At 37.0% G+C, this 16,987-nt stretch overlaps 1 protein-coding gene across 2 annotated transcripts in view; it reads left to right on the forward strand.

Moving 5' to 3' along the window:
* CNTNAP2 (contactin associated protein 2) overlaps positions 1-16,987 on the forward strand; it is a 2,251,282-nt gene that overhangs the window by 625,604 nt on the left and 1,608,691 nt on the right. The window contains exon 2 of one of the 2 annotated variants that reach the window (XM_026456367.1): positions 12,641-12,751. The exons of the other annotated variant lie outside the window; for it this stretch is intronic. Within the exon in view, the coding sequence (XP_026312152.1) occupies positions 12,641-12,751 (111 nt within the window). The remainder of the gene's footprint in view (positions 1-12,640; positions 12,752-16,987) is intronic. 2 annotated transcript variants of the gene reach the window in all.

Here is a 16,987-nt window from a genome sequence, read left to right on the forward strand (position 1 = left end):
CAGAGGTTGCAGTGAGCCAAGATCACACCACTGCACTCCAGCCTGGGTGACAGAACAAGACTCCATTTAGGGAAAACAAAAAACAAACAAAAAAAGAATCCCTGTTGTAGTCTGTTCTCACACTGCTAATAGAGACATACCTGTGCCCGGGTAACTCATAAAGCAAAAAGATTTAATGAACTCACAATGCTACATGGCTGGGGAGGCCTCATAATCATGGTAGAAGGTGGAGCAGGAGCAAAGTCATGTCTTACATGGCGGCAGACAAGGGAGTGTGTGCAGGGGAACTCCCCTTTATAAAACCTGCAGGTTTCATGAGACTTATTCACTATCATGAGAACAGCACAGGAAAGACCTGACTGCATGATTAATCACTTCCAACTGAGTCCCTCACACGACATATGGGAATTATGGGAGCTACAGTACAGATGTGATTTGAGTAGGGACACAGCTAAACCATATCAATCCCCTACAAAGCCCAGCAAAGCTGACTTCCATTATAGTCTTCTGCAGTCTCTCTGGCCACTTTCCTTCCTGTTTACCTCATGCTTCTGCTCCATCCTCACTGGCCTCCTAGGACCCTTGAACATACCCACCTTGTTCCTGCTCCTGCACCCTTTGACTTGGGTTTGTTGTGCTAGAATCACTACTCCACAGATATCAGATAACCCTATGGCTTGTTCTCTCTTTTCCATTAAGTTCTGCTAAAAATGATACCTTATCAATAAGGGCTTCTAAAACCTCTAATTTCAAGAATACTTATCCATTTACTAATCATCTTCCTGTTATGCCCTATTTTCCCTATAATTAACACCATCTGAAATACTGTGTTTTTTTTTTTTTATTATTTACTATAATATAAAACTGTAGGTGGTTCACTGTTGTCCCCCAACTGTAGGCACTCTATAAATCATCATTGAAGGAAATGCATATTATCTTTGCACTCAGCATCACTGAGTAGTTAATACTATTTATTTTTCAAATGTTATAAAATCAATATATGTTAATTGAAGAAAATTTCCAAGCTGTAGAAAATAGAAGAAAATGAAAGTCAACAATTATCTAGCAATCAATATGGTACCATGATTGACATTTTGTTTTACATATTATTTCAGTCATTTATTTACCTATATCTATTTCATAAAATGAAGATCATATTATAAATACTATTTTATAGACTACCTTTTTAGTCTACCATGCCATAAACATTAATCAATTGAATAAGGATTTTTCTACAGCTTCACCCTTACTGGTTCTAGAGTGCTCCATTGTTCACTCTGTACCTCTTGAATGCATGGCCTAATCTGAAGTTACTTAAGCCAAGTACACTGGGAAGATGCTTACCTAAGCACTTAGTTATTTAAAGCTAAGTGGGTTAAGTAGTCTAGGAAATAGACTTGGTTGTCAATAAGTACATTGCTTATTGTTAAATACTAACTTTCAGTTAACCAGTTAATGAAACCAGAGAGTCAAAAATTGCTACATTTACCAGTGGACCAATAAAGTACAATTCAAATGAGCCCTACCCTTAGGAAGATTGTCAATCAAAGCTTTAAGAGTACTCAAGTTCATTTAGTCATATTGCAGTTGACTTTGACAGTCTTCAGATTATTGGTTTATTAAAAGTTCTAGGTAGCTTGACCTTCTTATGAGACTGTAGAATTTGAGTTAAAAAAAGAAAAGTCTACTGTCACCACTGTGTTAGAGATTAAAACCTCTGCCTAGCTCCTGGGTGGTGATTCAATTTTTGAATACTGTTTCCTTTTGTTGCATGAAGTTATGAAATTAAAACTTGAATTTGTTTTCCAGATTACACCAAGGGTAAAAATTGTTTTATATTATTTTGTATTGTAGAGTTTCTTTTTTCTTTTAAATTAGAAGATCAACTTCGAGGAGACAAAAGCTTAATTAAAAAAAAAAAGCCTCACAAATCTATTTCATTTCCAGTATATTACAGTTCAGTAGATAATTTGAAACTGATTCATCTGTTATACCATCTGTCGGAAATATGCTGCAGCTGTTAAATGTCCAGCAAAATTTGAACTATGTCTCGAAGTAATTTGCCCTTGGTACATGCAGACCAGACAATTTTTTATTTGATTTACAACCAAGATTCCTCCAAACATGACTGACTTTCTAGCTATACTACTTTCATTTCATTATTATTTTTAAACATAGATATTAGATAAACCAAAAAGGATAATGAAAGAAAACTGAACTAATTTTTAAGATTAAAAATATTGAATTTATTCATTGCCGTAAGCTATTAAAATTGCACTGATTGTGTTCAGTATTTTTCAAAATATATGAAGAGTTCCTATGGTGTGCTCTACATTCTGCATATTGGGAAAGAAAAGAAGTTCTTTTCCTCAAGAGAGGATCATCGGCAGAGAAATCGACATATAAACCAATATTGATCATAATAGACTTTCAGTGATACAGAATGAAAATATTAGGAACACCAAAGTCTTATGTTCTTTTTAGGACTAAAAATAGATGTAAAAGAGCTAACTCACAATCGTCAATAGCTTCAAGTCTCAAAAACCTCATTTGCTGGAGCCAAGATATTTAAAAAGTTCTAGAGTCATGTACTATACTGATGAGTTAGACAAGCCCTCTATATAACTCAGGGGTTCCAAATTGCAAGTCATTTTAAGTTGTTGAACATCAGAGGTGGTATTTCTTATGTGGGATACAGTAAAGTAGATCTATGTGTCAGATCATGGGATGAAGCCATTTCTCTTTTGCAATGCAGATTTTAAAATGGAAAATACAAAAATATATCTTAGAAACTAAACAGATGAAGTGAACACATCTCAGTAGTCAAAAGTAGGAACCACTTTGCCTTGCTTGATTTTAGATGGATTTATTTCTTATCATTGTCAGTAATTCATTGATTCAACAGCTCTCTGTAAGGTTGTGCTGTGCTGCATGACAGATTTTGAGGCTCTGGGAATACAGAGTGGACAAGTCAGGCACCTGCCTTCCTCTCATGGTATTTACAGTCCAATCAACAAGAAAAGTAATAAATTAAAAACAAACTAGATAATTTCAGATTGTAGTGGATACTGTGAAACAAAACAAGACAGTGTGATAGAATAGCAAGCAGTGTCTCAGGAGAATGAAAACAGGAATTGAGATGGTTAATTTAGATGAATTGGTCAGAAAAAGTGAAGGTGGAGTTTGAGTCAGAATCAGAGTGGAAAGGAACCAGCTCTTTGAGACCTGGTACAGACAATTTTAGCTGGAAAGCAGAGAGGATGGAAAGGCCTTTGTGCAAGGGTGTGCTTGGTGTGTCTGAAAAAGGGAGAGGAGAATGAATCTAGAGCTTAGTGACCCAGAGAAGGAGTGAAATAGAATAGTGCCAGAGATATCTTCAGGGCCAGACCATCTCGGACCCAGTGGAGCTTGGATTTTATACTAAATAAGAGGGGAAGCCATCAGACAGTCTTCAGGGCATGGCAAAATCTAATGCCCAGTTTTAAAAAATCCATCTGACGACTGTGAAGAAAATGGATTGTAAGGAGATAAAGATTGAAGCAGGAAATAAGTGCCCAATAAATATTTATTGAATGAATAAATGAAATAAAGTTGATGTATTTTGCTGAGGCTATTCAATGTAGGCATATCCATTAAATTGCTGATTATATATGGATTTCTCTGAGAACATCTATTTAAAACTGTAGAAACCTCTTTCTTTCAGTTAAAAGATGTGGGTCTGATTTGGCACGGAAAATATTGAAATTGCTGCAATATTATTATACAGGGTAACATTTCACGTAAATTCTTGGAATCAAAATGAGAAGTGGTGAGAACAATTTCACAACGTCAATATTACATCTGCATAGCCCAATGCAACATATACGATTTTACATGAAGTCACTATAGAAGCCATTGTCCCAGATAACTAGACTTCAAAAGTACAGGCCTTATAATCGGGTACAGTTTGTCTTTTGTCCTGACTTGAATATCCTTTAGCTGTGAGAGCTGAAGCCTCCTCATCTATCAAATGGTAGTACTACCCGTCTCAGTGGGTTACTGTGATAACTCAATGAGACGACCCGACGAAAATGTTTACCTGCATATCACATAAGTGTTCAATAAATGATTGCTATTACTATCAGTTGATTTGTTGATTGTGGTTTAATGATCTCTGCCATCTGTATATTCATCATGGTCCAGACTGGAAGGATTGAGATGGGAGGTGGGAAGGCTGCCTCATTCGTGCTCACCACTATAATGCCTATGGTAGCACTTTGGGTTTTGTCTCATTAAATGGAAAATGAAATAAAAGAGTAAATGCGGTCACCTCTATCTAGTAGGAAACGAGGTATAGTAAAAAGGAAAAAGGAAGGCAGATGAATTTATTTTATTCACTTAGGAATTTCCACTGTGTGTCAGATAAGGTATGTCCAATCAGTTGATTTCATTCCAATTCCATTCTCTTTAGCTTTTTCCCAAATTAGCATTTGATGACAAACTAATTGTACTTCTCTTCATGGTCCTTCTCTTTGATAAGTTCTTTTGTGAACTTATTTATAGACTCTATGAGAAAATAATTAATTCTCAATGTGATTATATGACCTGTTTTAGCAATGATCTAGCACTCTCGTATTTTCTGTGCAAAGTTAGTTACCTCTGCCACACACAGCCTAATGTAAATAATAAAAGGGCTCTAATGTAAAATGAAATATATAAAATGAAGCCATATTTGTATGGGAATTTCTTTTTCTTTCTTTTTTTTTTTTTTTTGAGGCGGAGTCTCGCTCCGTCACCCAGGCTGGAGTGCCCTGGTGGATCTCAGCTCACTGCAAGCTCCGCCTCCCGGGTTTATGCCATTCTCCTGCCTCAGCCTCCCCCGTGGCTGGGACCACAGACGCCCGCCGCCACACCTGGCATTTTTTTGTACTTTTAGTAGAGACGGGGTTTCACCATGTTAGCCAGGATGGTCTCGATCTCCTGACCTCGTGATTCGCCCGCTTCGGCCTCCCAAAGTGCTGGGATTACAGGCGTGAGCCACCACGCCCGGCCGGGAATTTCTATTAGATCAGTAAGTGAAAAGATATGTAAAAGACCATATTGTAAATGTTTTTTGTTTGTGTGCATATCTAAATATCTGTTATGTTAAATGTTGCATCTGTGTATATGTACTATAAAGACTAGTACTAGCGATGACTTATATGGATTATTAGATTCTGTCTTTAACTGTATTGCATGAAATTCTACAGGAGCAAGAGAAAGATGTGTCTTGTTTTCAATAGCAAAGAGTAGTCCAGGGAAGCTGGAGCAAGAGATACGCAAAAGCAATGTATGAACCATAAAAATGGGAGGAAAATACGGTATAAGTGAAGATATATAAGATAGATTGAGGCCAGGCGTGGTGGCTCATGCCTGTAATCCCAGCACTTTGGGAGGCCGAGACAGGCGAATCACGAGGTCAGGAGATCGAGACCATCCTGGCTAACACGGTGAAAACCCGTCTCTACTAAAAATACAAAAATTAGCCGGGTGCAGTGGCGGGCACCTGTAGTCCCAGATACACGGGAGGCTGAGGCGGGAGAATGGCGTGAACCCCTCCAGCCTGGGCGACAGAGCGAGACTCCATCTCAAAAAAAAAAAAAAAAAAAAAGATAGATTGAGTAGCGGTCAATGGGTTCTTTGCCCTAAGAAGGAGCATACATTTTTATAGCATATTTCTATAACTGTGAATGTTTAACCATTGATTTTATATTGTTATGATTTAAAAATCGAGAACAACAGGGTCAAAACAGGAAGAGGACTTTTGAAATAATGGAAAAACTAAGGAAACTTTGGGTAAGAGAGGATTAAACAAGTCGCTCAAATTTACGTTGCTAGGAATAAACTCTAAATATTTTGACTCTAAGGAGCATACTGCTACCTCTGAAAGTCACACCTGTCACCAAAAAATCGTAATTATATCAAGTTAACAATTTTTGACCCTCAACTATGTCCAAATATTTATTATAAATATTATAAATATTGGAACAGAATATCATATTCTGTTTCTTGTAATTCCTGCACGTTATTAAAGAACAATGTGTTATGTGACAATTAGAAAATGTAAAATATAAATAAAATTTAGACAAAATTTGGCTTGCAGACATCAGGAGTAATTTAAGAAGCTCTAGCCAAACCTCTCAAAAAACGTGCGTTCTGCTTCCCATTCTGCCTTGTTCCTTATGACTAAAACGATCTTGAATCACAAGCTGAATGACAAGCTCTTCTCTGGCTTCCCAAGTAGCACAGCGGTTCCTCAAGAGATCTGTTGTCTGCCCCCGATGTCCATTTCGGGGTCTGGTGTCCCATCTCAGTGCTCCAGGACTGCACCTTGCCTTCTGCTCCTGAGTGTCCCAGTGCTGTCTGCCCTCCCACATTTCTGACTGTCATTAGTTATTGCATTAACTCGTGACCCTGAAACGGACATCGGGGGAAGATAAAAGACCTCCTGGAGGAACCGCTGTGCTGCTGATGATGGAAAGGAATAGTCATAACGTGTGATGCAGGGTAAATGTGCAGGTAGAGGTAGAGTAGCTCCAACTTCAAAAGGTAGAAGTTGACTGTATATTTAAGACCACAGAGTGATGTGTTCAACTCAGAATGTGCCTTTTGCCATGGATTTTTTCCTAACATGAAAATCAGGATGTTATTGCTAGAATTTCTGTTCAGCTAGCACTGTCTCGTTCTTGAGTCATTTGTTGTTTTAGTTGTTTTCCTCCATTAGACTTATGTTACCAAATGGGTCATATAAAACATCTATTTGAAGTGTTATAGCTTATACATATATTGTTTTGTGAAAAATTTTCAGACAGTATATTTCAGCAAGAATGCATTTGAAAACCATACTCTTGTGTCAATTACATATATCCTGAAGTCCTTTAATCTTGTAAACTCCTGCCAGTGTCCCTTGCCAATAGCCAAACCTCTCAACTGTATCTTTTAGGTAAAGGGCAACAGCTATTTCATATCTATTTGCCAATAATTTCCTCTGCTCCAGCTTGAGTTAGTACAGAATTCTTATAGCTAGTCTGCCTTCATGATTGACTGAAATTGTGTGAAAATAAAACTCAAGGCCCATCTGCTCTTCTAGTTTTCATCCAAGATTCCCTGGAAGGGAAGTACACTGGAGACCAAATATTTGCCATCGCTGTGTATGGCTGTAGTTTTGGAAGACATCCCAGTATTGGGAAAACACAATACCGGATTATTTCAATGTTAGTTCTCTTTTTCTCTCCCTCCTTCCCTCCTTTACTATTATATAAAAATTCTAACTTTCTCCAGGGATTTGCCTGATTGCCTAGTATTTAATGTCTGCAGGAGATTGAGATACATGTTTTAGCACAACAATAAAGTGGACTTTTTAGAATGCATAATGAGTAATAACCATTATTACAGTTGGAAATAAAAATGGATAGTATATTGTAATAGTCAGTATGGCAATATGTGCTTGCGTGGAATGCCGCTACAGCCATCTCTGGGAAATTTCAACTTCATTGTGGCCTCTTTCATGTTGCTTGAGGTGTTCCCTTTTTCTAAAATTTCCTTAACCCTCTTTCCACTTATCTGTAATCTCTAATTTCTTCAGATTCTGTTTGTTATTGATATGGTATCTGACACTCTAAGTAATCATTAATCGTTCTGATTCCTAAGTTCCTTCAATATTTGTTATACTAGATAAGAGGTTGGGAAACTTACTCTGTAAAAGCTCAGATAGTAAATAGTTTAGTTTTGTGGGCCATATGATATCTATTGCAATATTCTACCGCTGTGTGAAAGTCATCAGAGACAATACATAAATGCATGATGTGTAACTGTGCTCCAATAAAACTTTACTTACAAAAGCAATCTGTGGGCTGGGTTGGGCCTTCAGGCCATAGTTTGCTAACTCTTGGTGGTTGACACCATTTTGGAATTTTCAGAGCTTGAGAGAAACTTAGTTAAATTTCCTCATGTTACTTGTGTGTCACCTGTAGGAAAGGGGTTCATTGACATATCCAAGGTCACACACTTATGATGGAGCTAATGAGCAACTCAACTAACTGATTATGAGGTCTAATGAGCAACTCAACTAACAACAACCCTACATTTCTAGTTTATTTGTGACTTTTAGTATTTCATTTTCTTCTAGTTAGCACTGAATTTTAAACCATTTTGTATTACTCTTTCGTTACTTCATGTTTAATTACTTTTTGTGGATTCATTTATTACTGCCACTTATGGAGGAATAGACCATATATTTGTATGTGTATGTGTGCATATATACAAATGGAATGTAGCAAAGTCGAATTTTATATATATCTATACACACACACATATAATCTGTCTGAAGTAGTGAAAACAGCAAAATGCAGTGTAAGATCTCAATAAATATTCGTGATTAATGTCCTCCACGAGAAAATACAGTAATTGTTGCATTTTTTAGCTTAGTAATATGATTATAGATTATGTTTTAATTTGGAAGAATGTGAGATTGCTAGCGCTTTACATTCTGATAATAATTTTGCAGTCACATTTTTAAAAAAATGCTTATTTGCCCTGGTCTTCACTAATCTCAATTTAATTCTAATTGCTGTTCTGAATAATTACATAATTTTTTCAAATCATTACCTAATTTTTTAATTTTTAAAAATTGATTTTTATTTGGTTTTTTAAATTAGCAAAAAATATAAAATTTGATACTCAGATGATCAATTTGTTACAGAAGCCAATTTGTTTAACGTAATAACTCTAAACTATATTATGGTTTTATAAATGCTACATTTAAATTCCAAATTTAAATTAGCTATTGAATCATTTAACCAGTTATCAACTTAGTTTAATTACATTCAATGCAACCATATCTAGGCATTGGATATTCAGTTTTAGAAAATGTGTCATGCATTATTATCAAGTATGAGCTAGCCTGACTGAGCAGGTATGGAATAGAAAAAGTTTTTCCTAGCATGATCCTGCTGATTTCTAACGTGGCTTTCTTCCTCATTTTCTTCATATTTCTACTCAAATACTACCTGATCATGTTGTCAAGGCTTGCCTTGAGAAGTCATCATAAAATAGCAATTCTCTTCCTCTCCACCTCATCCCCACTCCCTGCCCACTGTTTTATATTTAATGTTCCTTGTTAGTATTAATTACCACAACATACTATAAATTTACATTTTTTTGTTGTTGAGATGTTTCTTCCCACTAAAACATAAGCTCTACGAGGGCAGGGCATTGTTAATTTCACCTTCAGCTGACTTCGGTGCTTGGCACAACATAGACACCTGATGCATATTTAAATGAATGAAACGAACATGAGTGAATGTTAGCACATTTCTAATATAATGAGAACATTAGAAAGAATGTTTACTCCAATTAGAGGCAACACTTATCTCAAAAATTATAAAAAGTTGTAATCAAATGTATCAGAAAGCAGGAAAATCAAGGATGTGTTTTTTTTTTTTTTTTTTTTTTTTTTTTGGAGAGGGAGGAGTCTCGCTCTGTCGCCCAGACTGGAGTGCAGTGGCACGATCTCGGCTCACTGCAAGCTCCGCCTCCCGGGTTTACGCCATTCTCCTGCCTCAGCCTCCCGAGTAGCTGGGACTACAGGCGCCCGCCATCTCGCCCGGCTAGTTTTTTTGTATTTTTTAGTAGAGACGGGGTTTCACCGTGTAGACCAGGATGGTCTCGATCTCCTGACCTCGTGATCCGCCCGTCTCGGCCTCCCAAAGTGCTGGGATTACAGGCTTGAGCCACCGCGCCCGGCCTAAGGATGTGTATTTGTGCTCACTTACAGCTAAACAAAGTAGATGTTTTCGATTAATATGAAACCCATCAGTTTAGATGATAGCTTTGTGAATTGATACTTTTAAAACAAATTTTATGTTCTTTACATCCTTTTACATTTAACTTTCTGGGGAACTTATTTATACCCACATGTCATATTTCCCAGAGGCACTTGCAGTATAACTAAGAAAAATAAGAAATTTTAAAAATATTATATGAAGATGGATTTGTTCATTTTAATTTCCAATTTGTATACAATTGAGTGGTGAGATAATAAATAATAATTCATTTCTCCAGTATCATTGGGGATTTCACTTAAATGAATTTACAAGAAAATTAGTTTATTCTTTCTGTTGCTAAGTTACTTTTGCTTATAAATTTCTGAGAGAGAAACCATTTTTGAATATATAGAGAAAAATTTTCTGTCTTATTAAACAGAGTTCTGAGCATAAACATTTGTTCGGAATTTAAGACCACCACTCTAAAAATTAAGTGTTGTAGCATGTTATAATATGAGATCATGCTTCCAGACTCTTTGAGGTTCATTAGGTTTAGTACATTCATTCATTTATCCTACAAATGTTTTTAGAGTACGTGCCAAGTACCATTGTTCAGATCACTGGAGAGTAAGCATTAGGCCAACTATCTAAAACTTCATTTCAGATCGAGCTTTCTGTCTAGTGGGAGAGAAAGGCAACAAAAAATTAAATGAATAACAACATAACATGTCAGGTGGTGCTAAGTGTTAAGACAGAAAATCAAGCAGGATGTGGATACAGAGACTGATGGCAACACAGTGCTGGGTGAACTACCAAAACCTGTCTCCAGTGGCAGAGGTGACATTGATCAGAGACCTGTGACAAGAGAGGATAGTTGGACTAGTAATTGCAAAGGCTTACAGCAGGGGCAGGCTTGTTTTTAAAGGAAAAGGAGGCGCCAGGCACAGTGGCTCACACTTTTAATCCCAGCACTTTGGGAGGACAAGGCGGGCAGTTCACGAGGTCAGGAGATCGAGACCATCCTGTCTAACATGGTGAAACCCTGTCTTTACTGAAAATACAAAAAAAAAAAATTAGCTGTACGTGGTGGCACGTGCCTATAATTCCAGCTACTCAGGAGGCTGAAGCAGGTGAATCGCTTGAACCTGGGAGGCAGAGGTTTCAGTGAGCCAAGCTCGCACCACTGCACTCCAGCCTGGGTGACAGAGCGACACTCTGTCTCAAAGAAAGAAAGAAAAAGAAGAGGAAAGGGGCCACGGTGGCTAGACAGGAATAGACAAGGACCTGGGGAAAGAGATGAGAATAGTGCTGTGGCCATCATAGGCCACTGGGTGGCAGGGTGGCAGCGGTTGGCTGGGGGAGACTTCGAATGGTATGCCAAGTTGGGAGCAGGAGCCAGAGAACAATTTGAGTACAGCAGCCACACGTTCACTTACAGTTTAAATAGTGTTTCTTCAGCTGCTGTGGACAGAACTATAGCAGAGTGAGAGGGGAAGCAGGAAGACCACACAGTGTTTTGTAACATAGAGCTGTGGCAGCTGTGTGTGCACGATCTGTAGCTATGGAGTTGAAGTGGGCAGAAGGACTTGGAACATCCCAGTCTCAGAAGACATAGCCCTCCATGCCATCTCCCAGAGAGGGAGGGTAGACTCAGAACAGTCCTGGCCACGTTAACATTAGAAACACTTAGGCATTGGCAAAATGAGAATGATCCATCAAAGTAATCAGAGAGCAAGCAGCTAATGAGAAAAAAGAGAAAAAAAAGTTAATGACATTATAAAAGCCAAGTGCAGCAAGTGTTACAAATAGAATTGAGGTATCGCCCGGTTCCAGTGCAGTTGATTGGTTCAGTATGATGGGAACTGATTAATTTTTCTGTCAGTAATAATTTTCAAGTTGGTGAATATTCTGTCTTTACTTGCTGATGTCTCGTTCTTTCTTTCTTTCTTTCTCTTCCTCTCTCTTTCTCTCTCTCTTTTCTTTTCTTTTCTTTTCTTTCTGATGGTGTTTCTCTCTTGTTGCCCAGGCTGGAGTATAGTGGCGCGATCTTGGCTCACCGCAACCTCTGCCTCCCAGGTTCAAGCAGTTCTCCTGCCCCAGTCTCCCAAGTAGCTGGGATTACAGGCATGCACCACTATACCCAGTTAATTTAGCATTTTTAGTAGAGACGGGGTTTTTCCATGTTGGTCAGGCTGGTCTTGAACTCCCAACCTCAGGTGATCCACCCGCCTCGGCCTCCCAAAGTGCTGGGATTACAGGCATGAGTCGCTGCTCCCAGCCTCTTTTTTCTATTCTAGTAGGAACACGTAACATGAGGTGTGCCTTGGTAAGTGTGCATGATTATCTAGAGGTATAATATTGCACACCAGATCTCCAGAACTTAGTCATCTCACATAACTGAAATGTTATACGTGTTGGTTAACAACTCCCCATTTCTTGGTCTTTTGACTTTGATAGGAGTCCTCTTTGTCTTTCCTCCTCCAACCTTAGTAATTCTAGTGCTCTGTTCCTATAATGTATAAATACCTGAAGATTTCCAGGAGATGCCAGATACCAAAGCTTATTACAGGAACAAGCTCAATTTTACTCATGATTCTCAGATAGCAAGGCTGAGGTGAAGTCCTTCAGAGTAATGCAATTTGCTATGGTTTTCTGTTTGAATATCAGGGTTATATAAACTGCTCCTGTGTTATATTATATTTTGGATAACAGAATTGCCTCAATTCCTTTGCTAAATATTGTTTCAAATATTTATAAAAGACATACCAGAGTCAATGATTGTTTTAACTCACACATACCAATAATTATTTAGAAATTGTTATTGAGTGTCTCTGTCCCTCTCTGTCTTTTGTTTTCAGAAAAATGTGATGAGCCCCTCGTCTCTGGACTCCCCCATGTGGCTTTCAGCAGCTCCTCCTCCATGTCCGGTAGCTATTCTCCCGGCTATGCCAAGATAAACAAGCGAGGAGGTAAGCCAAATTTTGATTCATTTATCAATAAACATTTTAAATAAGAACATGTTATATTTACAGCCATATATATATATATAATATATATAAACTCACACCGCAGATGTTGGCAGACACCAGAAATCAAGCTTGCCACTTCTATTAAAAGATCCATAGAAACCATTAACCTCTCATGTAATCTCCATTGGGGAATGACATAGGAAAACTTAGGCTGAAGTGAGAGATACTAAGTCAAAATGGAAGATATTTTGAAGTTGTCTGGGATGATAAAGTCAAAATGGCATAAACATTTAGAGTTAAAATTCCTATTAATCAGAAAATAGTTTAGAAAGATGTAAGAAGGAATCAACTCCCACAATGTGTACTGTGTATTAAAAAGAGCACTTCGTATTTACTAATGTAAAAACTTAGTTCCTATTGAAAATGCAAAGGACCCTTATAATTTTTCCTCCCGTACCCAGAATGTACCTCTATTATAAAATCTGTGTGAAAAATAGTTAGATATATGCGACTACAACGTGCGTTCTTGATCTTAAATCATGGTATTTATTAGTAACTGGGAGCTTCCAATTTTCTAGCAATTCACTGAGAGTAAAAGAACATAATTAAGGACAGAGGCAAAACACTTTTGCTTCAAAGGAACACTGGTACAAATACCAGCAAATGGCAACTTAAAAAGGAAAGAAACAATATTGTCTTAGATAAATATGAATCGACAAACAAAGACCATGATGTTTAATTCAGTAAAACAGGAATGGTGGTTGACAGGGGCCTCAGTGGAGAGGGATTAAAATTTAAGATAATTTGTTAAAAGGTACAAAGTTTTAGTTAGACAAGATGAATACGTTTTGGATATCTATTGTGTAGCATGGTGACTGTAATAATAATACGTTGCATGCTTGAAAATCGCTAAGATAACAGCTTTTAAGTGGTCTCACCATTTACAAAAAATAACTGTGTTGTGATGGATGTGTTAATTATCTTGAATTAATTATTTCACAATACATATATCAAAACACCATGTTGTATACTATAAATATATACATTTTTTGTGATTGTACCTTAATAAAGCTAAAGGAAACTAAGAAATGTGAAAACATAAAACAATCTAGAATCAACCAATTCTAGAAATAAAAAAAAAAATAAAAGGGAATGAATATAGGAGGAGGCAAGGAAGGGAATAAGGGAGAGAAGGGGAAAGGGAGGGAGGGCGGGAAGAAGGAAGGAAGGAAGGAAGGAAGGAAGGAAGGAAGGAAGGAAGGAAAAATGAAAAAAGAGAACAGAAGGAAACCCAAAAGAAAAACAAGAAGAAGAAAAAATAAAGGGAGGAAGAAAAAATACTGCATCAGAAAAGAAAGGCTTATCAGTTTTAGAAAGACCAAAGAAGAGAAGAAAATAGATAAGAAAAAGCTAGCCTAGTGTATACAGAATAATATATAAGGTATTCACAGAAGTTTGAAGAGGTCTCAGTTAGTAAAAAGACTTGGTGAAAAAGTGATACACAAGCAAAGGTAGAGGAACGTGACAAAAATGCAGCTTTCGTGTAACATTAGTATAAGCTAGCTCATTTTTATAACCTGATATTCATCAGGCTATGGACATGAGAGACTTGTTGAGTTACTATAAGTTATCAAAAATTCTGCATAATGATGTTGAAGTAATATAAATTTTATTTCTCTCTCATAAAAGTCATTGGAAACAACTATTAAAAAATGAATATAGACAGAAAAACATGAAACAAGGGACTGGCCATACCCAAAAGGTATACAGACCTTCCCAGTACTAGGAAATCTAGGACAAAATATGAAAAAGATATACCATATAATTCTAGTCCGAAGAGAATGTACTGTTCCCTAAAAGAAGTGTCATAATACCAAGAGACATAAAGCACCTGTGAGGAATGGAAGCAGAGTCAGAAAATGTTGCTTTCAAAACTTTGAGTGAAAATATGACTGAAGAAGATGATTTGCTCAGTAAATTTGGGCAAGTCAGGTTCTATCATGCAAACAGCACTTCAGGAATACAAATGAGACAATCTAGTCACCAAGGAGAAAATTGAAAGTGCACAATTCGATTTGCACTTTGAAAAGTGCACAAAAGAAATTGTGGCCACATGACCACAATGGAGCAAGGAACCCATTTCCATAGACGACCTCGACTAAACAATGCAGGTGCCATAGTTGTAGGAGAGAGTATAGATGTTATAGGCACAGAAATTTAAAAGTGTCAATTACGGGAATTAGAGAGATGTGGGTATTTTTATTTTCTAGACTTTCAGAGCAGCAGGCTACCAGATGCTGAAACTTCAGGTATAAATTTATTTTGCCTTTGATTTTTTTAATGAGAATTAATGTCTTTTACTATATATATATATATGGGCTTTTTGTTCTCATTTAATTCTAGAAAAGTTACATTATTTTATCTTTGCTTTAACATAATACAAGATACCACTTTACATCATTTAGAGCTACTTCTGTATTTATCTACTGTATAGAGAATCAGATATCTGATATTAAGCTTCCAAAATGTTGATATATTTTTTAACTTGGATACTGGGATTTGAGGAGTGTTTTTACTTTCCTTATAGTAGTTTTGTCTGTAGTTTGTAGAATATATATTTATATCTACCTAGATGATTGATAACTAGGTAGGTAGGTAGAGAGAGAGAAATAGAATGCATTTCCAGAAAGACAGATGTTTTAAAAGCAAAAAACTATAAAACAAAAGTTACAGTTTCTTAACTGTGTGACCCGAAGTTCATCTCTTTTGGACTATTGATATACTGGATTGTCGTACATTAGGGTGAAATTCTCATGTTGGGAAAGAAAGTGTTGTCTGTCCTATGGATATAGGTTTACACTTTACCGTAGCCCATTTTATCAACATTTGTTACGTGGGGAGGTGCAGCCACGTACTTTTCGACTCCTAAAGACTGCTTTGCTTATCAGCGTTATGCTATCCGTAAGGACATATAACTTGCCCTCCCCAACCCTCTCATTTTTGCTCCCTCATTTTTACTGATGGTGAGGTAACTAAGCTATATCTTCACCCTTTGTGCTGCTCTGCCTCTGCAGGTACAGACAAGACACATACGTGTAGGGCTTAACCCTTGTTGGCCACATGAGTGTGGGGCAAAGGAACTAGCATGAGAAATGAAGGTTATAGCCTCTCCAAGGAAAAACAAAAAGAAAGTCATATATAGTTGTTATAATACAAAACATTTATTTTTTGAGAGTCTCGCTCTGTTGCCTAGGCTGGAGTGCAGTGGCATGATCTCAGCTCACTACAACCTCCACCTCCTGGGTTCAAGTGATTCTCCTGCCTCAGCCACCCAAGTAGCTGGGATTACAGGAGAGTGCCCACCATGCCCAGCTGATTTTTGTATTTTTAATAGAGAAGGGGTTTTGCCATGTCGGCCAGGTTGGACAACAAAATGTTTTATTCCACTCTAAAATTTATATGCAAATGCCCTTGGGAGAAGAGACATGTAGGGTGAAATTCATGATAACGTACACGTGGCTAATAGTCTGCATTGAGAGAAAAGAGATTTTTTTCTTTAAGTATAGCATGATGTTATGTATCTGGAGGATATAAAGAAGACAGATAATTCTAAGCAGAAAAAAAATACATGAGCATTACAGAATCCAGGAATGTTGGAGATACATTTTCTTAATTTACAAGTGGCAAGAGTCATCTGATACACTATATAAGCATCTGAAAGTGAGAAGATCATATACTAACAGAAAAATATAAGAATGTAACCTACTAATTATACAAATGCTGAAAAGAACAAATTCAGTTGAGCATTATGTTGATAAACATTGGCTTTAAGTTTTATTATTTGCTTAAATGATATTCCTAAAATACATTTTGGAAAGAGACTTCATAAATACATAGAAAAGCACCGTATAAGTGCAAATATTCAGATGACAGATTGTCACATATTTATGAAATTGAATTTAGTTTATGGGTCTCCACAATACAAATCCATCTGCTATAATCTTGATGTCAGGGACCAGGAAATGGCAAAAGTGGGGAAGAAATGTGATATTGAAATGAAAAATCCATGTGTAATTCTAACATGTCTTTTGGAGCCCACTGCTTTTACTTTGTTGGTGCTGTTCTTGTTTTGTATCAGTGCCTTATTCCTGTGATCTGTGTACTGATTTATCCCATTTTTAATCCATTGAAAGCTTGTGTCATTCTGAGTTAATAGCAGTTAGATGTGTTACTCTT

Source organism: Piliocolobus tephrosceles, chromosome 8, assembly GCF_002776525.5.
Source record: "Piliocolobus tephrosceles isolate RC106 chromosome 8, ASM277652v3, whole genome shotgun sequence".
NCBI lineage: Eukaryota > Metazoa > Chordata > Mammalia > Primates > Cercopithecidae > Piliocolobus > Piliocolobus tephrosceles.